Source organism: Emys orbicularis, chromosome 1 (genome assembly GCF_028017835.1).
Source record: "Emys orbicularis isolate rEmyOrb1 chromosome 1, rEmyOrb1.hap1, whole genome shotgun sequence".
Taxonomy (NCBI): Eukaryota; Metazoa; Chordata; order Testudines; family Emydidae; genus Emys; species Emys orbicularis.
In genome coordinates, this window is record NC_088683.1 from 152,461,993 (window position 1) to 152,486,108 (window position 24,116).

Sequence of the window (24,116 nt, forward strand, 5' to 3'; positions counted from 1 at the left end):
ATTTTAATCAGATAACGTTACACCATGTTTGTGATCCTGCTCCAGAACTGGCTGTCAGCAGAAAGGGGTTCCACAGCTTAGCAGTATAGATGCTCTTATCCAGGTTTGTCTAATCTGGGTTCCCACACCTGGGCGCCTGGACCTATAGAAACTTTGTAGTGAAACCTTGATGTCTTAAGAGCCTATGTAGTAGTCCTTAAACCTGTGCACCACCTAAGGATTGTGAGTTCAAGTGCTTTTCTTGGCAGAATTCTGAGAACAGTTGGTGTGCATTCTTATTCTCAGGCGGAGGGGCTGGTTTTGTGTGTTTTTCACCCAGTAAAGGCAGTATAATTGTTCTTATTCAGTGGTGGGCAAACTACAGCCTGGGGGCCACATCCAGCCCTTCAGACATTTTAATCCGGTCCTCGAGCTCCCGCCAGGAAGTGGGGTCCGGGGCTTGCCCTGCTCTGGCGCTCCAGCTGGGGAGTGGGGTCAGGGTCTTGCCCCACTCTGCATGGCTCCTGGAAGCAGCGGCATGTCCCCCCTCCAGCTCCTACACGTAGGGGCAGCCAGAGGGCTCCACATGCTGCCCCCACCCCAAGCGCTGCCAGGAACTGCAAACAATGGGAGCTGCAGGGGCAGCACCTGTGGACAGGGCAGCACGCAGAGCCGCCTGGCTGCACCTCCGTGTAGGAGCTGGAGGGAGGACATGCCGCTGTTTCTGGGAGCTGCTTGAGGTAAGCGCTGCCCGGAGCCTGCCCCCCTGAACTCCTCCCATGCCCCAACCCTGATCCCCCTCCTGCCCTCCAAACCCCTCAGTCCCAGCCTGGAGCACGCTCCTGCACCCCCAATCCCTCATCGCCAGCCTCACCTCAGAGCCCACCCCCCCAGCCAGAGCCCACCCACCCTCCAAACCCCAATTTTGTGAGCATTCACGGTCCGCCATACAATTTCCATACCCAGATGTGGCTCTCAGGCCAAAAAGTTTGCTCACCCCTGTTCTTACTGGTGAACCATTTTTAATGTTGAGCAGAGCTTTTTAAGAGCTGAAATTTCAAAATACTCTCTAAAATCTACACACATATTCACAAAAATAACAGGAGTACTTGTGGCACCTTAGAGACTAACAAATTTATTAGAGCATAAGCTTTCGTGGGCTACAACCCACTTCTTCGGATGATTGTTTTGAAAATTGCTTTGCCTTATCAGAGTTAGTTGCAGAGTTAGTGATGCAAATTTTAAGTCAATTGGTTCAGGGAGGGTCCTGAGATTCAGGTCTCCAAAAAGAAGCTGCTTTTAATAATCAAGTTGCTCTGAAATTTGCATAAGGAAATTGTCTTGAAAGTGTGTGCATCACAACAGGGGTGAGGCAAACTTTGAGGTGCATGTGTAATGCCATTTTATTCAAGGTTTCATAGAATCATAGGACTGGAAGGAACTTCAAGAGGTATTCTAGTCCAGTCCCCTGCAATCAAAGGCAAGACTATTTATCCAGACCAGTGGTCCCCAACCTTTTTGTGGCCAGTAGCCCATTCATGTTTTCAGAACAGTGTGGCAGGCGCCAACAATTTTTCAAGGCTTATTTTGTATTTGTACATTAAATAATACAAAAACCATCATATTTAATATTACATAATATATTAATCCAGAGAGAAGAGAGAAGCCGGAGAGAAGCCGCGAGGACAGAGAACACCGGTGCCCACAGCCCCGGAGTACTCTGTCCCCGGCAGGCATGGGGCCGCGGCTTCTCTCCGGCTTAAGCCGTGGCCCCGCGCCTGCCTGGGACCGAGAACACGGATGCCCGCAGCCGGCAGCCCCGGAGTTCTGTCCCTGGCAGGCGTGGGCTCACAGCTTCTTTCCCCTGTTGGGCACTAGGCGGGCCCCGCACCGGCCGGGAACAGAGAACACCGCGCCCACAGCCTGAGTTCTCTGTCCCCATCAGGCGCGGGGCTGCGGCTTCTCTCCCCTGCTGGGCACTAGGTGGGCACACATAAATGCCCCGGCGGGTGCCATGGCGCCCGCAGGCACTGCGTTGGGGACCACTGATCCAGACCATCCCTGACAGGTGTTTGTCTAATCTGCTCTTAAAAATCTACAAAGATGGAGATTCCACAACCTCCCTAAGCGATTTATTCCAGTGCTTAACCACCCTGACAGTTAGGAAGTTTTTCCTAATGTCCAGCCTAAACCTCCCTTGCCGCAATTTAAGCCCATTGCGTCTTGTCCTATCCTCAGAGGTTAAAGAGAACAATTTTTCTCCCTCCTCCATGTAATAACCTTTTATGTACTTGAAAACTGTTATGTCCCCCCTCAATCTTCTCTTCTCCAGCCTAAACAAACCCAATTTTCTCAATCTTCCCTCATAGGTCATGTTTTCTAGACCTTTAGTCATTTTTGTTGCTCTTCTCTGGACTTTCTCTGAAATGTGGCATCCAGAACTGGACACACTACTCTATTTGAGGCCTAATCAGCATGGAGTAGAACAGAAGAATTACTTCTTGTGTCTTGCTTACAACATTCCTGCAAATACATCCCAGAATGATGTTTGCTTTTTTTGCAACTGTGTTACACAGTTGACTCATATTTAGCTTGTAATCCACTATGACCCCCCGATCCCTTTCTGCAGTATTCCTTCCTAGGCAGTCATTTCCCATTTTGTATGTGTGCAACTGATTGTTCCTTCGTAAGTGGAGTACTTTGCATTTGTCCTTATTGAATTTCATTCTATTTACTTCAGACCATTTCTCCAGTTTCTTATATATCCCCAGATTGAGCTGCTTTTCAAATTTTCACCTTCTTATAACTTTTTTTCCACAGAGTAAAGGAAAAAGTGTAGCTCTGACCCTCATGAAATTTATATAATTGGACTGCCTGGAGCTCAGCTATTCAGTGGTACCAAGCTCAAATTTGGAAACCCAGTATTTCAATATGTTTTTGCACTACAAATTATTTAGCACCTCTTCCCAGTTCTACAGACAACTCCCAAACTCCTTTATGTATGACACACCAAGGGGCTGGCTATGCAAGGTAATTCACCGGCATAGCTATTCTGGAATCCATGTGGATAGTCTATTCTGAAATAAAAGTGATTTGGGGAAGTGGAGTAGTTATTCCAGAATAGAGTGTCCACACAAGGGAGTTAGTCTTGGATAGCTAATTTATACTATAAGAGCTACATTGGAATAGTCTATTTAAAAAAAACTGTATGTCAGTTTCTCCCCATGTAGACAAGGCCTCAGTAATGCACTTGCCTGGTGGTTTAGGGGAGCAGGCGTTATCTCAAGTCGAAGGACCAGGAATTTGAATTCTCTTCTTGGGAGATGTCTGTGCTATGCCTCATGTTTGGTAACCGGGGTCACCCAGGAGTTCTTCTGGGAATGTGATGTGGGTGGGTACAATTTTGAGGCAGTTTGGCACCCCACAAGGTTACCCTTAATGCCACCTACTTGTCTGCCAGAGTCCCTTCCTGCAACAATTTGGTGCATAGTATTGTGACCAAAATATAACCATTCCCCTTGGTGCTGCTGCTGCTTCTAGGGGGAGAGGGGAGGTCAGAACAGTGCAGGTGGGATCATGTGTGGGTGGGAGGGTTCAGCTAGCCTCCCCCCCCCCACATCCATATCTCCCTATTTCTGTCCCTCTTCAAAACATGCTCCCACTGACTCCATGTTAGTCTCTGCATCCTCTACCTGGCTCCCCAAACTTTGGGGAGGAAGGCTGAGCAGGGAGGACCAGGCTGTGCTGGACAGGCAGGGATGGGAGACTAGGATGTGATGCTGGGGCAGTGACGAGACTAACGTGCACCCAGTATCTTCTACAGCTGGATTACTCATTACCAGGGAGCCAGAAGCAGTGGAGGGGGAGAGCTGAGTGGTGGTACACAGGGTGCTGACAAATTAAGCAAACCAAAACTCAAGGAAATTCACTGCCGCACAACTTCATTCATGCAAAGTTAAGATTGCCTGCGTATACCTCGCACACTTCCAGAACATGGAGTTCAGCTACACTCAAACCTCTGAAAGCCAGGAAACCACAATCTTAACTGTGCTGTCTTTGTTGGCGTGTTGAGGCATCCTTCAACAACCATGCTACCACTCTGTCCAGTTTTCTGTAAGGGCACTTTGGGAACAGAGCATGTGGCACTGTAGAAAAAAGTCTAACACCTACTACTACAGGGTTAGGTCAAATTTAGCTGTGTTAGATCGATTTTATAATTAATGCGTCTACACAAGCAACCCCATTCCATTGACCTAAAGGGCTCTTAAAATCGATTTCTGTACTCCTCCCCAGCGAGGGAAGCAGCGCTAAAATCAACCTTGCTGGGTCGAATTTGGGGTAGTGCGGTCGCAAATCGACGTTATTGGCCTCCAGGAGCTATCCCAGAGTGCTCTAATGTGACCGCTTTGGACAGCGCTTTCAACTCCGATGCACTAGCCAGGTACACAGGAAAAGCCCCGGGAACTTTTGAATTTCATTTCCTGTTTGGTCAGTGTGGCGAGCTCAGAAGCAAAGGTGACCATGCAGTCCCCCCAGAATCGCAAACGAGCTCCAGCATGGAGTGAACGGGAGACACTGGATCTGATTGCTGTATGGGGAGAAGAATCTGTGCAGGCCAAACTCCAATCAAAAAGAAGAAATGCTAATATATATATGCCAAAATCGCACAGGGCATGATGGACAGAGGCTACAACAGGGACACACAGCAGTGCCACATAAAAATCAAAGAGCTCAGCCAAGCCTACCAAAAGACAAAGGAGGCAAACAGTCGCTCTGGGTCAGAGCCCCATACATGCCGCTTCTATGATCAGCTGCATGGCATTCTAGGGGGGGACCCTACCACTACCCCACCACTGTCCGTGGACAACTGCAAGGGGGGAGTCTCACGCAACACGGAGGAGGATTTTGTGGATAAGGAAGACGAGGAGGAGAATGCACAGCAGGCAAGCGGTGAATCTGTTTTCCCCGGCTGCCAGGACCTTTTCATCACACTGGAGCCAATACCCGCCCAAGGTGGGATCCCCGACCCTGAAGGCAGAGAAGTCCCCTCGGGTGAGTGCACATTTGTAACTACAGTACAGGGTTTAAACGCAATAGTGTTTAATGTTTGATTTGCCCTGAAGACTTGGGATGCATTCGCGGCCAGTACAACTATTGGAAAAGTCGGTTAACGTGTCTGGGAATGGAGTGGGAATCATCCAGGGACATCTCCACGAAGCTCTCCTGGAGGTATTCTGAAAGCCTTTGCAGAAGGTTTCTGGGGAGGGCTGCCTTATTTCAGCCTCCACGGTAGGACACTTTACCACGCCAAGCCAGTAGCAAGTAGTCTGGAATCATTGCAGCACAAAGTATGGCAGCGAATGGTCCTGGGTTTTAGTCGCATTCAAGCAACATTCGGTCTATATCTTTCTGTGTTAGCTTTAAGAGAGATATATCATTCATTGTCACCTGGTTGAAATAGGGTAATTTTTGTAAGGGAACAGTAAAAGGACCCCATTTATGCTGGGCTGTTTGTGCTTGGCTAAAAGGAATCATCCCTGAGAATAGCCACACAGCGGGCGGTGGGGGTGTGAAGGGATCATCCCAAATAGCCACACGGAGGGGAGGGGTGTGCTGCACATCCACCTGAAAACCACAGCCCCTCCTTTTAAATGGCCAACACAACTGGCATTGCTTGCTATGGGAAAGGAGGCCGCTGCAGTTTGAAAACATTCCCACATGTTAAGGTGTTAGAAGCCAAACCCATGTACCCTTTGGCTTACCATGGCTACCTGGAAACCAAGTTCTGTTGCCCAGCCGTGTGTGATGTCACCATACTGGCAGGCGCTTAATATAAAAGGCACAATGCAACCTTCTACCTAAAGCACATGTGCTGTCTGCTGTGAATTGCTTGCTTCACTGTGAAAGAGTCTCCCTTTTGTTCTCAGAAATGCATCATCTTAAATTTTACTCTCCCTTTTTATCCCCCCCACAGGTGCAAATGTTTCTATGCTCCCCCATCATCTCCATCCCTGAGGTTATCGCAGATTAGAAGGCAAAAAACAAACAAACCCCGCACTCGTGATGACCTGTTTTCCGAGCTCATGCAGTCCTCCCACACTGATAGGGCACAGCTGAATGCATGGAGGCATTCAGTGGCAGAGTCCAGGAAAGCATTAAGTGACTGCGATGAGAAGAGGCAGGATGCAATGCTGAAGCTAATGGGGGAAGCAAACAGACATGCTCAGGCGTCTGGTGGAGCTGCAGGAAAGCTAACAAGAGCACAGACCGCCGCTGCATCCACTGTAAAACCGCCTGCCCTCCTCACCAAGTTCCATATCCTCCTCACCCAGACGCCCAAGAACGTGGGGGCAGCTCCAGGTACCCAGCCACTACACTCCAGAGGAAGGCCCAAGCAACAGAAGGCTGTCATTCAAATAGTTTTGATTTGTAGTGTAGCTACAATAAGCAATGTGGCCTGGTCCTTCCCTCCTCCCCCACCCAGGATACCTTATCAGTTCTCTCCTTTTTTTCCTTTTCTTTTTTTTTTTTTAAATTAAGAAAGAATGAATGCATGGTTTCAAAACAATAGTGACTTTATTTCCTTTGCCAGGTATGATTGAAGGGGGGGGGAGGGTGGTTGGCTTACAGGGAGTTAAAAAATCAACGAAGGGGGCAGGTTTGCATCAAGGAGAAACACATACAACTATCACACCCTAAACTAGGCAGTCATGAAACTAGTTTTCAAAGCCTCTCTGATGTGCAGCGCGCCTACCTGTGCTCTTCTAATTGCCCTCGTGTCTGGCTGTTCAAAATTGGCAGCCAGGTGATTTGCCTCAACCTCCCACCCTGCCATAAACATCTCCCCTTACTCTCACAGGTATTATGGAGCATACAGCAAGCAGTAATAACAATGGGAATATTGGTTGCGCTGAGGTCTAACCTAGTCAGCAAACAGTGCCAGCGAGCTTTTATGCCCGACTGACCGATAGCAGTCAGGCATTGCAAGCTTCCACAGTTCTATCACCACTCGCTTCTCAACTGTCAGGGCAGCTCTCATCTTGGTATTCCTGCGCTTCCTGGCAGGGGAAAGCAACTCACAGAGTTCCAGGAAAGTAGCCTTACACATGCGAAAGTTTCGCAGCCACTGGGAATCATCCCATACCTGCAACACTATGCGGTCCCATCAGTTTGTGCTTGTTCGCCGGGCCCAGAATCAGCGTTCCACTGTATTAACCAGCCCCACTGCCGCCATGATGTCCCAATTGCCACAGCCTGTGCTTTCAGGAATGTCTCTGTCCATGTCCTCATCACAATCGTCCTCATGCTGCTGTCTCTTAGCCAGGTTCTGCACATACTGCAGTATAATGCGCGAGGTGTTTACAACAGTGGGCCCCATGCTTGCCGTGCTATGGCGTCTGCACGGGTAACCCAGGCAAAAAGGCACGAAATGATTGTCTGCAGTTGCTTTCACGGAAGGAGGGAGGGAGGGGAGAGTGACGACATGTACCCAAAACCACCTGCGACAATGTTTTTGCCTCATCAGGCATTGGGACCTTAACCCATAATTGCAATGGTCAGCGGAGACTGTGGGATAGCTTCCCACAGTGCACCGCTCCTCCGTGAGTCGATGCTTGCCACGGTAGTGAGGGTGCACTCCGCCAACTTAATGCGCTTAGTGGGGACATACACAATCGACTGTATAAAAATCAATTTCTATAAAATCGACTTAATTTTGTAGCATAGACATACCCGCAGTGGCTATTGCCAGCTCTGGGGTGGGGATAGATATCAGGGACAGTTGCGGAGATGAAGAGTTAAGGTACACACTATTTCCTGGTTTTCAAAGGTACGATGGTGGGTAGACTAGACATTCTGGAAGGGCATAAGACACTGCTGGGAAACTTCAACTGTATGTTAAAGTTTTGGGGCAATTAATATGGTTTAGATCAACCAGAAGTTACTGACTTGATGCAGGAATCACATGCAGAAATCCTATTGCCTCTGTTATGCACATCGGAATAAATTACCAATCTATTAATCCTTCCCTGTTTCCAAGGTCAGTCTATGGGATCCATGAAAGAGAATGTTCTCTTCCCCATCCTCAATTATATATGCAGGAACAGGAGCACTGCTGATTTTACAGCCATGGATGAGTGACTCACCCTGCTGAAAAAGGGCACTGCCCCCTCAGCTGGGGAACGAGAGGCAAGGGCCTCTCTGACACCCTATCCCCACCGCAAATCCCCCAAGGTATTAGGAAGTCTCTCTCCATTTCTTGCACTGGATGGAAAACAAATTCCAGTTGGGTCCCTTACCCCATCTCTGCCAATAGGAGGTAGTCCTCTCCACTACCATTGGCTGCTTTGGGATTCAGGCATCTGCATCAAACTTCCCCCAACATAGTGAGACAACACCTCAGGAGGGAAAGTTTATATAGATATGTGCACAGATCTACCTTTTATTGGTTTTTTTAATATATATGTAGATTATATATATGTATTTCTTTAAACAATCCCCCACAAAAACCACCCATCCCCACCCAGCAAAACAAAGAACAAAATCAAGATGGCAGCTACACTCTGGAGCAAAATTGTTCCAGGATCCCACAGAGCCAAAATGGCTGCTGAGCACCAGTACAAGTTCCTTCCAGGCTTCCATGATATTCTGGTGCTAAAGTGACTGAAACGGAGTTAGTCCTATGGCTCTTTAAATTTACCTGTCAAAGGACAGGGCAAGAGAGACGTGGAACAGAAGAGCTGAGGTGGTAAGAGATGGCAAGAAAGGAATGGGAGAGATTGCTAGGGGATGGAGGAGAGAGGGAAACAGAGCAGATGGGAAAGAACGAACGTGCAGAAGAACTAGTTGGACAGACAGATGCTGGGGATGAGTAGAGAAATGTCACACTCAGGACACCTGCTTTTTAACCCTGCTTTCTCCCTCTCACCCTCCCAGGAGTTCAGAGATCCAGCTAGTTTGATTTAGACCAGATCTTTGCGCTGCCCCGGAGCCTGCAGAGAAAGAAACAAAGTCTCAGAATGGAGCAAGAGGCCCATGGACTCACCCCCACATCCTCGCCCAAGGCACATGAGAAGAAGTGGCTGTGATTCTCAGATGGGGATGGATGCCACCACAAAGGAGGTGTATTGCCTCAAATCGAGGATCTCAGAGATTCACTCCGGATGACTGGGGTGCAGGGCTCCGCTGGCACTAAGCCTGCCATAGTATGTGTGTGAAGGAAGAGTTATTGCCCTGAAACAAAGGCCCCAGAGACTCCCCCCCGAATACACATGGAGAGGGGTCATGCTCAGCTGCGGCTGCTCCTCACCCTTTGGCTTTAGAAGCTTTCTTGCTGGTCTGGCGCTGGTTGGTGCCAGGAGCTGGCTCCCTGAGCTCTGTCAGATGCTGCTCTGGATCCTGAGATGTGGCTGCTGCAGCTGCTGCTGTCGTCACTTTAATTGTCTTCTTCAGATTTGCCACCTGCCAGGGTTGGAAAGCGAGAACAAAGGACATTCTCAAGGAAAAGCCATGTTAAACTAGAGTTAAGTTTGCAATATATGTCAACAACTAAAGAGAAATATCATAGCAGCCTTTGAGAGCTCTGTAGTATGGGGTGGTGTCTCGCTGCACAATGACCCTCCTCAGGCATGAGCTTCCAGAGGGTCCTGATGAAGAGTAAGGCTATGTTTTAGTCACGAGTATTTTCAGTAAAAGTCACAGACAGGTTACAGGCAGTAAACAAAAATTAATGGCCCGTGACCCGTCCATAACTTTTACTATATACCCCAGAATAAAACTTTTTTTGGAGGGTAGGGTGGGGGGGGAGGGAGGACTGGGGGTGCCCAGGGGTGCTGTGGGAGGGAGGCAGCGAGCGGCCCAGGACCCCTGCTGGGAGTGCAGGCAGGCAGCCCGGGACCGCCGCTGGGGGCACAGACAGGTGGCCTCCACCCAGAGCACTGGCTTCGCAACTTCCATTGGCTGGGAACCGTGGCCAATGGGAGCTGTGGGGGCAGTGACTGCAAGCGGAGGCAGCACTCAGAGCTGACTGGCCACGCCTCCGCCTAGCAGCTGAGCAAGGGGGATGTTGCCGCTTCCAGGGAGCCCCCCAGGTAAGTGCCACCCAGAGCCTGCCTCACCCCGGCCCATGCCCCAACCCCCTGCCTCCTCCCACACCCAAACTCTGCTGCTGCTTGGGTGGGGTGAGGAGTGGAGGGGGAAGGGTGCGGTGGCCTGAGACTGCCCCAGCAGTGGCCGGTGTGACTGGCACAGGGGCTGCCTGAGCTGCCCCAGCTGCCCCTGAGCCAGGCACACTGGCCACTGCAGAAGTGACGGAGGTCACAGAAAGTCACAGAATCCATGACTTCAATGACAAACTTGCAGCCTTAATGAAGAGGTATGGACTATAAGGCCTGGCTCAGGTATGGACTATAAGGCCTTTCATCTGTAGGGCACTGATTCCAATCCAGACCCAGATCAGGGGAACTGGCTGTTCTGCATCAGCACACTCACCTCACTCTCTATCTGCTGCTTTAGGCCCAGCTGTTGCTCTTTATGTTGGTTGGCTCGGCTAACCTGCTCCTCAATCCCCGACAGGACAACCTCACAGCCTAGGCACCTGCAGAGGAGAGACAAAGCTGAGCAGGCTGGACAGTACCACACAAAGGCACTGCAGTGGGGAAACAGGAGATGGCACAGGTACTCTGCCTACATACACCTACACCTTGAGAACATCAACAAGTGTTTAGGAGGAGATGAATGCATCTGATAAGGAAGGGCATAGGAGCAGTAAGCCCCCAGTAAGGAAAATGAGGGAGGAAGGCAGGCTGCAGTGGGAATGATGGCAGGGCTAGGAGGGTTAAATCACTGAAGAGATGTTGGGAGCTCAGGGTTAGAGGGCAGATTTAGCCCAGTGAATTTCAAAGTAAGCTGGGGGGAACCCCTTGTCACCAAAAGGGGCTTTGAGAAGGTTACAGTCCCCCTGCGCTCTTCCAGCAGCACACAGGAGAACCTGGAAGATTCTCCCCCATATCTGGGGATGTCTCCTTACTACCTGCAGAAATCAGGGGATTTTGTGGGCTGCCTGAAGCTGGAGTTGTCGCATTCCTGCGGCATGTGGGCATTAGGGGTGTTGCAGTGACTTCAGGGGTTTGAAATCTCTTCACCACTCCTGCAACACTGGGGGTGTGAGCATCTCATCTGTAGCACGTGTGTGTGTGTGTGTGTGTGTGTGGAGGAGGGGTTAGGAGATGTTTCCTCATCACTCCTTCAGTGTGTCAGGGTGTGCGCCTTCTCACCACTCTGCCAGTATGCAGAGGGCTTAGGAGAAGCTCATCACCACTCTTATAGTCGGGGGTGGAGGAGTGTACAGAGGGCTGGCCTTGGGGGCTTCCTCCTCACCACTCCTGCAATGTGCGGGTGATGGTGCTTAGCTCCTCCCTGCGGATGTCTCGCCCGATACTGTAATCAACCTCAAGACGCTGATTACGCTGGTCCAGGCTCCCACGCAGCACATCTGCATACACGGCCTCAATCACTAGGTCCTCCAGCTGCCGCACATTCTTCAGCTGCAACTGTTCCAGCAGCACTGCATAGGGGATGCACTGTGGGGAAAGCACAGGTAGTTAGTATGGGGTGATCCCAAGAAGAAGGGGAGTGGGGGAACGAAGCCATTACCTTGATCTTGGCAGCCAGAGTGACCACTGACAGGTGCCTCAGCTTGTTCTTCTGAGCCTCGCTCAATGGAGGGAGGTTCCCAGCTTCAGCTGCTCTCAGGGAAAAGAGCATGATGTTAGAGCTGGAGATGTCCCATCTCACCCTGGCCCAGGGTCCTTTGCCCCACATCCATTTCTCAAAGCTTCTAATGTACCCTTTTCTCGGCAAGGCATCTCCTAAAGCTCACACACCCCTCAGCATGGAGGAAGTGTTCCTGAGCTCCTTCCCCTTGCCTTAGTCCTGCTCCTGCAACTTCTCCTTACTCCTCTGGTGATCCCTAAATAATCCCCTCTCCTCCACAAGGTCCACACCCCTAACCACTGGCAGATGGTTATCATAACCCCCCCCCCCACACACACACACACACACACACCCCTCACCACAGCCAGGAAGCCAAATGGAAGGATTGAACTCTTGGAATCTCTGCCCAGAACTCAACCCTGTATTATTATTTGTATTCCAGTAGCATCCAGAACCCCAAACAAGATCAGGCTCCCATTGTGCTTACTATACACATACATAGTAAGAGACAGTTCCTGTCACAATGAACTTCCAGTCTAGATAGACAAGATAAACAAAGAGTAGGAAGGGACACAACACAGGAAGAGTGACTTGTCTGAGGTCACACAGCAAGTCCAGTAGCAGAGCCTAGAATAGAATCCCAATCTTCAGAGTTCTAGGTCAATGCCCTATCCAGCAGCCCATGGTGCCTGCAGGACCCCTTCTGCCCTCTGAGATTTCTGTGGCTCTTTGAGCTCCCTCCAATTTGTCACTGTCTTTCTGGGATTGAAGGGTCCAGTACTGAGGAGTATCCTAGGTGGGGTCTCTCCAGAGATGTAGAGAAAGAAAAACTATTCCCTCCCTGCTCTGGAACGTAAGGCCTCTGCATCCCCAAAATTGCCCTGACCTGTTTTGTGTTTCTAGTCCATCTGAAGCTCCTGTGCCATTTGCTCCCCCTTTTCCCCTTAGTCTCTGTCCACCTTTAGGGTTGCCAGGTGTCAGTTTTAAAACCAGACCACCCGGTCGAAATGGGACCCTGACAGCTCCAGTCAAAAAGTCCAGTTGGCGGCGTTGGCAGGCTCCTGGGAAGCGGCCAGCATGTCCCTCTGGCTCATAGGGGAGGGGTGGCCATGGGGACTCTGTGCGCTGCCTCAGCCCTGAGCACTGGCTCCGCAGCTCCCACTGGCTGGGAACCATTTCCAAAGGAGCGCGCAGAGCCCCCTGGCCGCCCCTCCCCCAGGAGCCAGAGTGACATGTCACCGCTTGCTAGAAGCCTGAGGCTACACCCCACACCCCCTCCCGCACCCCAACGCCCTGCCCCAGCCCAGAGCCCACTCCTATACCCCAGCCCAGAGCCCACTCCTATACCCCAGCCCAGAGCCCCCTCCTGCATCCCAAACCCCTGAGCCAGCCCAGTGAAAATGAGCAAGTGAGCAAGGGTGGGGGAGAGCAAGTGACAGAGGTGGGGGATGGAATGAAGGGGGTAGGTCCTCAAAGAAGGAGCAGAACAGGGGTGTAAAGTTTTCTGCAATTAGAAAGTTGGCAATCCTATCCACCTTTCCTGCTTCTTAGGAGACAACTGCAGGTGTTGGCCCACATCCCGGAGCACTAGGCTATGGGGACTGTAAGAGAATGACGCACGTACATAAATAATCAGCATATGTCCCGTATGCGAAGAGGGTGAGCAGACGGAAGACGGAGGAGAACTCATTCTCAGCCAGCTGCAGGGGATAAAAAGCACTCAATACGAACAGCAAGAAACTTTGCACACCACAACCTAACCCCTATCCCCAGTTCCAGGGCACATCTAACACAAATCCCATTTCCCTGCTTTTTTCCACCCAACAGGCCCGCAAGTGTTTTTCAATCTAGGTAACAGTGACTGATTCAGCTACCCACCAAAATGCAGTTGCACCGGGGTGGAATGGCAGATGCTTAACATAGAGAATTTTTTCACTTCAAGGTCCCAGAAACAAAGGCAAGGTTTTCATCTCGAGGCCAAAAGACCAAAACATCAAGACACTTGATCACGGCCAGCTACACAGCCCTAAGCACAGCATTTAGGGAAACTGTAAACAAACCCTACTAAAGCGGCAGGAGCAGATTTCGGGAAGCAGCCAGGGATACTGGAACCATTTGCATAGTGGGGGTGCTGAGAGCCAAACCCTGTATAGGATGGAAACCACTTCCAGCCGGGGTTCTGCAGCTGCCCCAGCACCTATGGAAGCAGGCTGAGCTGCGGTTTCCCGGGATTCTGACCAACCAGCGTTGTACTGGGCTGAAAAGAAGCGACCTTGCCCAGCTCCGCCAGCGCCACCGAGCCCTGGGGGCCCTCCTCCCGCAAGGCACCGCACCCTGCCCGCGCCAGCCCCTGCGGCACAACCCCCGCAGAGCCCCCGGGGCCGGCGCTCACCTCTCGGACGTTGGGCAGATCCAGCAGCTCCCCGAAGACGTAGATGCCGGGCGCCTCCAGCACCTGGTGGATGAGGCTGACCAGGGCCGCCCCGCGAGCCGACCGGGCCAGCAACAGGAGCTGCTCCTGGCTCTGCCCCGTCACCTTCACCTCGGCTGCCATGCCACCCGCCGAGCGCGGCCCGGCCCCACCACGCGCTGCGGGGACAAGCGGGGCGGGGGAGGAGAAATGGCCGGGGCAGGGCCTTAGAGCGGGGCGGGAGGGCTCTGGGCAGAGCAGACGCTCCCGGGCCCCCGCCTGCGGGGCCGCCCCCACGTGCCCGCCCCCGGGCGGGAGAGAGGCGCGTGAGCACCGCCCAGTCAGGCTCCTACCTGCCGGCGGGGAGCTCAGGGCCTCCCGCACCTAGCGCTGTTTTTCCTCCTCTATGGTACTCCGCCCCCCAAGAGAAGCCACATCCGGGTTTCTGACGTCATAGAGTCCCAGACCACGCCCACAACACCTTTCTCTTCTTCCCCCCGCCCTCCTTCATTGGTCCTGGCCACGGAGGCAGAGGAGGAGTTGCGTTCCCTCTCTGGTCCCGCCTCCGCCGCTCTGCCATTGGTCGAGTGTCTGCGGCTGGTTGAGTGACACTGCTGCTGTACCGCCGCTGCGGGATGTGCCCCAGCCCGCGGAGGCAGCGCGAGGAGAGGCGCAAAGCCAGTGTAATGAATCTCCATTCACCAAAACTCCTCTCCCGAACAACAGAGACAGACATCAACCCACCCCCAGAGTAGGAAATAGAACTCAAGCGTCCTGACGCCTAGTCATGGAGTCATAAAGGTTAGGGCCAGAAGGGCCCACCAGATCATCTTCTGTATATCACAGGCCACCAACACCACCGAGCACCTGCAAACTAAACTAAACAACCAAAATTAGACCAAAATATTACAGCCCACAAGAGAGTAGACTATTTTTGCCACAGGCAGAGAATAGGAGGGAGTGGGACCAAGGTGCACCAGTGCCCGATTGCCCTGCAATGTCAGGGAAATGATTAAGTGACATATACAATAATAATAATTAATGGAGATATCCCATCTCCTAGAACTGGAAGGGACCTTGAAAGGTCATCGAGTCCAGCCCCCTGCCTTCACTAGCAGGACCAAGTACTGATTTTGCCCCAGATCCCCAAGTGGCCCCCTCAAGGATTGAACTCACAACCCTGGGTTTAGCAGGCCAATGCTCAAACCACTGAGCTATCCCTCCACCCAGAAAATTCTGGCAAGTGACCTGCACACACATGCTGCAGAGGAAGGCAATAACAAAAAAACCCAAGGTCACTGCCAATCTGACCTGGGGGAAAATTCCTTCCTGTGTAAGGCTGAGGCCTTTTCCTGCAGCCATATTAGGAGAGCAGTAGCCATGAGCCAAGAAGCAGAAAGTCACATCCTCACATTCCATTTAAATTACATTAAAACAATGTAATATCAGGCTGTTAAGAAGACAATCCTGTCCTAATAGCACCCACCATCAACAGATAAAGAAACAGATCTTAAGATGGTTAAGGAAAACTTTGTTTGATAGCATTCTGTGGCAAGAAATCACTTATCAACAGTGGTGGTTGCAAAATCCCTACTTCTTTATTGTTTTGTCTGTATGGTCTCTGTCTGGTTCTTTGATTGTTTCTGTCTATTACATAACTAATTTTGCTAGGTATAAATGAACTATGGTGGTGGGATATGATTGGTTAAAAAATTGTTTTACAATATGTTAGGATTGGTTAGAAAATTGTTTAGTAATATTTTAGTAAAATGATTGGTTAAGGTATAGCTAAGCAGGACTCAAGTTTCACTATATAAACTGAGGTCCAAAAGGAAGTTCTTTGGAACCAACTCCAGGACACAGCCCCAAGATCAGAGCTGCCAGACCTCAACACCCTGCCAATCACACCGTGCAGAAGCTGGAGTTCCCGGATGATCTGATCCTGACTGGCCAGCAGGAAAAGTTCATCTGCCTTATTGGGAGTGGTGAGCATTGCATGCTTAGTGTGTGTGTTCTGCTTTGGTGACTGTTAATAAATAGAGGTTAAGGATATTACTGTGTAAGGCTCTTTCACTGGTAAAAGACCTCGTATACCCGTGGAGCCCTAAGTCCATAGGGAATCAGTGTTATACCCTGAACCCATGGAGGGGTAGAGCCTGGAGCCCACAGAGGTGACTTATACCTGGAGCTCTAGGAACTGGGGAAAGGTTAGGGTGACTAAATTAACTGGGTTATGCCAGGAGGCCATGGAAGGGTAAAGGTGGGTGCCCTAGCCTAGAGTGTGTGTAACAGATAACACTGCTGTACAGTCAAAATGCTTCTGAAATAAATGTAGTCAAACTTTACTAATGCTGGGTCACTGAGAACGAAAATGATGCTTAAAATTGTTGATTGGCTCTAGTTTTCAAGATATGCTATTGGGTCAATATATATGACCCTTGACTTGGGAATGGCGGAGGATAAGTGAGTTATAAAGAGAAGGGATCTCAATTTAAACCAGAAATGACTAAAATACATCTTTGACTGGATCTATGAATAAATCTATGACTGGGTTTGGACAGTACTTGCTTTTTAGGCAAAACAATGAATGATGCAATCTGAAGCTGGTATTGTGTCATACATGATATGAATTGCATCATGTTATTCCTAGAAGTCATGGATGATGCAATCATAACGAAGCTTACATCACTCTGCTGAACAAATTGCCCTATATCAGCTCTAGAAATCATACAGTGTCGTGCTCTCTTATTTGTCAGTGTTTGATTTTGTAAAGGGACACATTTCTGTTTAGCCAAAGTGAGCAGAGATGCCTCGTACTTGTGTGAACAGTGCAGATAACTTCTGCTATGTTTGTGGTGAAGTGACTTTTGCATCACAAAAGCGCAGTATAACCACTATGGTTAAGAAAGCCTATCACCTTTATTTTGGCTGCAAAATTGGAGATCAGGACAAGAGGTGGGCCCCACACATATGCTGCAACACTTGTGCAACAAATCTTCACCAGTGGTTGAATAGGAAAAGGAAATCTATGCCTTTTGCAGTGCCAATGATTTGGAGAGAGCCAACAGATCATACCAGCAATTGTTACTTCTGCATGGTGCCTCCAGTTGGGAAAGGTGTGTCAAAGAAGAAAAAGTGGACTGTGCATTATCCAAACATTCCATCAGCTATACGCCCAGTACCCCACGGAGAAGGACTGCCGGTTCCTGATGCACCAGAATCATTCTCACTTGAGTCAGACGAGGAAGAGGAAGAGGATGAAACTTCTGGTCCTGAACCATCAATGTCACAGGACCCACATTTTCTCCCATCCTCCTCCTCTGAACCACATCTCATAACACAAGGTGAACTGAATGACCTTGTCAGGGATTTGGAACTACCCAAGAGTAAGGCAGAGCTGTTGGGCTCCAGACTACAGCAGTGGAATCTCCTGGCAGGTGATGTTAGGGTTTCCATGTTCCGTGACCGTCAAAAGGATCTTGTCCCATTCTTCTTCATGGAAGGTGATCTTGTAGCCTGCAACAACATCGATGGTGTGATGGCAGCCCTCAACATCGTTCACAATCCAGATGAGTGGAGACTGTTCATTGATTCATCGAAGACGAGTCTTAAAGCTGTTTTACTGCATAATGGCAATGTTTTGCCATCAATTCCAGTTGGTCATGCAGTCCATATGAAGGAAACCTATGACAACATGAAACAATTTTTGAGGTGCATAAACTATGACCAACATCAGTGGCAGCTTTGTGGAGATTTGAAGGTTGTTGCTCTCTTGCTTGGTCTGCAGACTGGATACACAAAGTACTGCTGTTTTCTCTGCGAATGGGATAGTCGTGCAAGAGATTCCCACTACATCAAGAAAGATTGGCCATTCCGACAGTCATTGGATCCTGGGAGGAAAAGTGTTCAGCATCCACCACTTGTTGAATCAAGGAAGATTTTGTTACCACCCTTACACATCAAGCTGGGTCTGATGAAGAACTTTGTCAAGGCCATTGACAAAACACAAGCAGCTTTCAAGTACCTCCGTGGAAAATTTCCAAGGTTAAGTGAAGCTAAGATAAAGGAAGGTGTCTTTGTTGGTCCTCAGATTCGTGAACTTCTTCGAGATGATGCATTTGACCATGCACTGCGTGGCAAGGAAAAGACGGCATGGAAAGCCTTCCAGTTAGTGGCAATAAATTTTCTCGGAAACAACAAGGCAGACAACTACAGGTTGTTGGTGGAAAACCTCCTCAAGGCATACAAAAGCCTTGGTTGCAACATGTCACTAAAGATACATTTTTTGCACTCTCATCTAGATTTTTTTCCACCGAATTGCAACAATGGAGAAACGCTATCAGGGCAAATGGAGCCCATCAATGCTTGCAGACTATTGCTGGACAGTGACAAGAGATGCTCCATTTAATGAATACAAGAGACAAGCCAAGAAGCGCCGAGTAGACAGTGAATAGGACTAAATTATGTACATAATAGTTTTTTGCCATTTGTTTCATAATAAATTTTATTTATATAACCCTTTTGCTGATTTTGAAAGTGTTACATAAACAGGACAGGTGAAATATTATCATGTAAAGCAACCATAAACACATGAAAAGACCTAGATTTACAATTTATGATTAAAACTCTACTATCTACACAATATACATACACATAAAATGTAAAAACTTAAATATCTTAGAAACAGTAGCCAATCAGTTGTTTTAATTGTCATATTTGAATTCAGCACATCAAAATACATAATAAATAGCACATTTTATCTTTGAAGCAGACGACTTCTCAAAAATTGTAGACCAGTGTAATTTTGTGCGGGTAACACCTGACCCCAAGATATGATGATCAGTTAGACCCTGAGCATGTGAGGAAGAACCAGGCAATCAAGCACTTGAGAGAGAAAATGCTTGGTACCACCTCAAAGCCCTGACCCCCTGTCCAATGTCCCTTCTTAGCCATGGCTATCCCTGATGTTTTGGAAGAAGGAGATTAAAAAAATCCCTCCCAGAAAACATGGGAGGAGGGGGAATCTCTTCCTTAACCTGCCAGCGGCCAGCTAAAATCCTGAAGCAGGAGTTTTAGGGCGATAGGAGATAAACCAGAAGTGAGCCCCAGGGCTAATGAGACTCATCCCCTCCCCTCCCCCCCCATCACAAGCAACCCCATCACATTCTTAATTTGTCCATCTCTCTCTTAAAACTAATTAAGTTGTTTGCCCCTAAAACTCTGGTTGGGAGGCTACATTTGTAACAGTTAGACCCCTACATTCACAAGGTCAGGAACAGATTATTGGCTCCCGGGCCTGGTCCACACTTGAAAGTGTCATAGGTATAACTATTTAGGTTTAGGTTTGGTTTATAGTATAAAAGCCATAGTGTGGACATAGTTACACCGGTATAAAGATGACTTATACCTATAAGTATAGTATAAAGCAACTCTATACTAAGGGTATGTCTACACCACCTACGTTACAGCGTGGCAGCGCTATGACATGAGCAGTGTAGACACACTTTATCACCGGGGAACAGCTCTCCCGGCGATTAAAAAACCCCCACCCCAAACAAATCACTGTCTATACTGGCGCTTTTCAGTGCTAAAACTTTTGTCGCTCAGGGGGGTGTTTTTTCACACCCCTGAACGACTAAAGTTTTAGTGTTGAAAGTGGCAGTGTAGACACAGCCTAATGTAACAGTAAAGGGGTTGTACAACTTTAGCAATACTGGTACGTAGTTAAATTGGTACAACTTTCTAATGTTGAAAGGCCCAAGTTCCCTCTGGTCTAGCTCACTAGATCCTACTCCCTATATTAAAATATATTTACTTGCAGTATGTATACAGTTCCAGAAAGGGTGCAGCCCTGGTAAATAAGGGAGACAAAGTTGGAACTCAAACTATGTGCAAGCCCGTTTGTGTCTGTAGTTGTTTTCTTTACAAAATACCTCCTGTTGAAGAAGGATTGTGATTCCATATATTATGATACACCCTGCACACAGGTGGGAATGGAACTCACCCGGAGCTCCTCACCCCCAGGGAATGCCTACACTAGGGTTTTACATCAAATTAATTGATTGCCAGTTATATTGAGGTAATTAACACATTTGTAAGGGCTAATCTAGACACTCTGCAAATGTACTTTCAAGGACAAAAATACACCTCTACCTCGATATAACGCTGTCCTCGGGAGCCAAAAAATCTTACCGTGTTATAGGTGAAACCGCGTTATATCGAACTTGCTTTGATCCACCAGAGTGCGCAGCCCCGCCTCCCCGGAGCACTGCTTTACCGTGTTATATCCGAATTCGTGTTATATCGGGTCGCATTATATCAGGGTAGAGGTGTATTTGTGGTTTAACTTCGGGTATGGGCAAAAATAGTGTGTTTTTTCAGTTGTGTTAAGCTCAATCGAGTTAGCTTAACATGAAGAAAGCCCAGTTAAAGGCATATCTTCACTAGGGCCATGTCTGTGATAGAAAAAAGGTGTGTTTTTACAATGAGCAAGCAAGTGGACATAGCTATCTCACTGTAAACTCCTAATGTAGACAAGGCAAGTGAGTGGGACTCTTTTGAGCATCATACTGGACTCATGCGGGTCACTTTATTGGGGAAAGCTGTGAATCTGTGGACTGGAGTTAACAGTTTCCTGACACTCTCCACACACCACATGTAGTGAGGACTATAGAGGGAACAGAGTTTCTAGGAAGACAGAAAGGAAGGGGGAAGAGCTATCAGTGGTCAGGTTACAAGGCAGAATTAACAAGAGATCTGTCTCTTATCGCTGTTTCTGTATTTGGGTCTAATTCACCATTGCTTTACATCTTGTGCAGTCCCTTCCACCAGCACAAAGTGAATAAATAGCAGGTATAGAATGTAGGATTTGCAGCATTTTATAACTCTCTCCCCTACCCCTATCTCCTGCTCCTTCCATCTCAGGTTTTATCTCTCTATTGATCCGTTTCTCTCACAGTCTCCGATACGCTTGCTGCCTTTCATTATTAGTCAGATAAAGCCAGGCAGCTCCATCATCCTAGCTACGTGATCCTGTCTCTGTCCTAGCTCTGCACCCCTACCCCTCACCCATCTCATGTGCTAGATTGTACTGCTGCCTCTCTGCTTCCATTTCATGCAGCTGTGGGGCTAACACAAGGAAGAGGCCTGTGGAAGTCTCCTGTGTAATCCAGACTGTGAGATGCCCTCAAGCTGAGGTTCCCACTGTCCCCCCCCCAAAACGCTCATTCTAATCTCTCACTAAGACTCTCCCATAACTTCACCATAGCACAATAAAGCATAGCCTTCCCCTGCTCTTAGGCCCTAATCTAGAGTGGTCAAGTTTTGTGATACTTGGTGTTTTTCTTAAAGCCCCAGTTCCTGGAGCAGTGAGAAATTCAGCTTTTATTTTTTGAAAAAGTAAGTTTCCACCCTCATGGCTACCGAGGAAAGCTGGAAATATGATTCCAGTGTAATCTAAAACTGGAAGGCAAAGAAAAGGAATCCAACATTTATTATTTTAAAAAATCTCTCATATTCTAGGCCAGTCTCATTATTTTGGGGCCTGACTCATGATTTTTGAATGCTTGGGGCTGACAAATGCTTCTAGCACTCTCTCTAAAACCCATCCCCTCACTCCGCCCTAACCATAGCCCCCCCCCCATGAAACCCCACTCCCCTCTTCCCCTAACTTCCTCCTGTCTCACTCTAAACCCATTAGAGCGTATCTACATTATTACAATGTGTTATATTTATTGTTTAATATATTATTATTATATATATAATGGTGTTCATCATGATTTGCCTTGCTCCACACTGACTGGTCACAGTCAGCATCATGTAATTCTTCACAATTGTGTTCAAACATGGAAAAATTAATAGATTTATACATTTTAAGGCCAGAAAAGACCATTTTGATCATTCATTCTGATCTCCTTTATATCACAGGCCATGGAATTTCAGCTAGTTGCCCCTGTGTTGAGCCCAATAATTTGTATATTACTAAAGCATATCTTCCATGCAGGCATTCACTCCTGATATTAATACTCCAAGAGATAGAAAATCCACCACTTCCCTTAGTAGTTGTTCCACCCTCATTGTTAAACACGTGTGCCTTATTTCTAATTTGAATTTGTCTGTCTTCAGCTTCCAGCCATTGGTTCTTGTAATGTCTTTCTCTGTATATTGAAGATCTCTTTAGTACCCAGTATTTTCTCCCATGAAGGTACTGATACATTGTAATCAAGTCATCTCTCAGTCTCCTTTTAGATAAGCTAAACAGATGGAGCACTTTAAGTCTCTCACTGTAAGGAATTTGTTCCAGTTTTCAAATAATTTGTGTGGCTCTCCTCTGCACACTCTCCAATTTTCCAACATCCTTTTAAAGATGTGGACACCAGAACTGGATGCAGAATTCAGGTATTGGTCCCATCAGTGCTGTAACCAGCAGTAAAATCACCTTCCTATTCCTACTCCCCTGTTTATACATCCAAGGATCACAATCACCCTTTTTGCCACAGTGGGAGTTCATATTGTTTACCCAGTATGACCCCTAAATCCTTTTCAGAGTCACTGCTTTCCAGGATACAGTCCCTCGTTCTTTAGGTGTGGCCCAGCATTCCTTTTTCCTAGATGTATAACTTTGCATTTGCCTGTATTAAGACACATATTGTTAAAATGGGCCCAGTTTACCAACCAATCCAGATCACTCTTTATAACTGCCCTGGTCTCATCACTATTAACCCCTCCGTTAATCTTTGTATCATCTGCAAAGTTTATCAGGAGTGATTGAATATTTACTTCCAGATCATTGATGAAAATGTTGAACAGTTGTGCATCTAGTACTGGTCCATGCAGAACAACACTAGAAACACTCACATTTGATGATGGATCTCCATTGCTGCTACTTTTGGGGGAATGGTAAATAATGAAGTGACAAGTCACTGATACAGGGTGATCTGGATGACTTGGTAAGCTGAGGGCAAGCAAACAATATATGTTTTAATATGGCTAAATGTAAATGTGTACATCTAGGAACAAAGAATGTAGGCCATACTTATACGATAGGGGACTATATCCTGGGAAGTAGTGACTCTGAAAAAGACCTCAGGGTCATAGTGGATAATCAGCTGAACATGAGCTGCCAGGGGACACTGTCCAAAAGGATTAATGTGCTCTTGGGGTTCATAAACAGAGGAATCCTGAGTAGGAGTAGAGAGTACCTCTTTATTTGGCATTGGTGCAACTGCTGCTGGAATACTGTGTCCAATTCTGGTGTCCACAGTTCAAGAAGAATGTTGATAAGAGAGGGTGCAGAGAAGAGCCACAAAAATGATTAAAGGATTAGAAAACATGCCTTCTAGTGATAGACTCAAGGAGTTCAATCTAGTTAGCTTAACAAAGAGATGGTTAAGGGTGACTTGATTACAGTCTAAAAGCACCTACATGGGGAACAAATCTTTAATAATAGGCTCTTCAATTTAGCAGAAACAGGTATAACATGAAGGCGGCTAGAAGCTGAAGCTAGAAAAATTCAGACTGGAAATAAGGAGTAAAATTTTAACAGACCAACTAATAAAGAATCGTGTGGATTCTCCATCCCTAACAATTTTTATTCAAGATTGGATGTTTGTCTAAAAGATCTGCTCTAGGAATTATTTTGGGGAAGTTCTATGGGCTGTGTTCTACAGCAGGTCAGACTAGATCAGAGGTGGGCAAACTACGGCCTGCGGGCTGGATCCGGCCCATCAGGGCTTTGGATCCGGCCTGCGGGATTGCCACCCCCGTGAAGCGTCCCTGTGTCCCCGGGAGCTTCCGGGGAGGTATCCACAGGCGAGGGCAGCGCGTGGAGCCCTTTGCTCCCCCTCCCCCAGGGGCCGCAGGGACGTGGTGCTGCCCACTTCCAGGAGCGGCATGGCATGGGACCAGGGCAGGCAGGGAGCCTGCCCTGGCCCCGGTGTGCGCTGCTGCCACCCCAGAGCCGCTCTAGGCAGGAGCACCGCCAGCTTTTCTGCCGCCCTAGGTGGCGGAAGGTCCC

At 48.3% G+C, this 24,116-nt stretch overlaps 1 protein-coding gene across 1 annotated transcript; it reads right to left on the reverse strand.

Moving 5' to 3' along the window:
• Positions 1-8,390: 8,390 nt before the first annotated feature.
• Positions 8,391-14,245, reverse strand: COPS7A (COP9 signalosome subunit 7A). Its single transcript, XM_065404592.1, has 7 exons — positions 14,084-14,245; positions 13,316-13,391; positions 11,632-11,720; positions 11,356-11,558; positions 10,468-10,573; positions 9,287-9,438; positions 8,391-8,969 (listed from the first exon to the last, which is right to left on the reverse strand). The coding sequence occupies exons 1-7, from the start codon at positions 14,243-14,245 to the stop codon at positions 8,930-8,932; spliced, it is 828 nt and encodes a 275-aa protein (XP_065260664.1). The 3' UTR covers positions 8,391-8,929.
• Between the last annotated feature and the right edge of the window lie 9,871 nt (positions 14,246-24,116).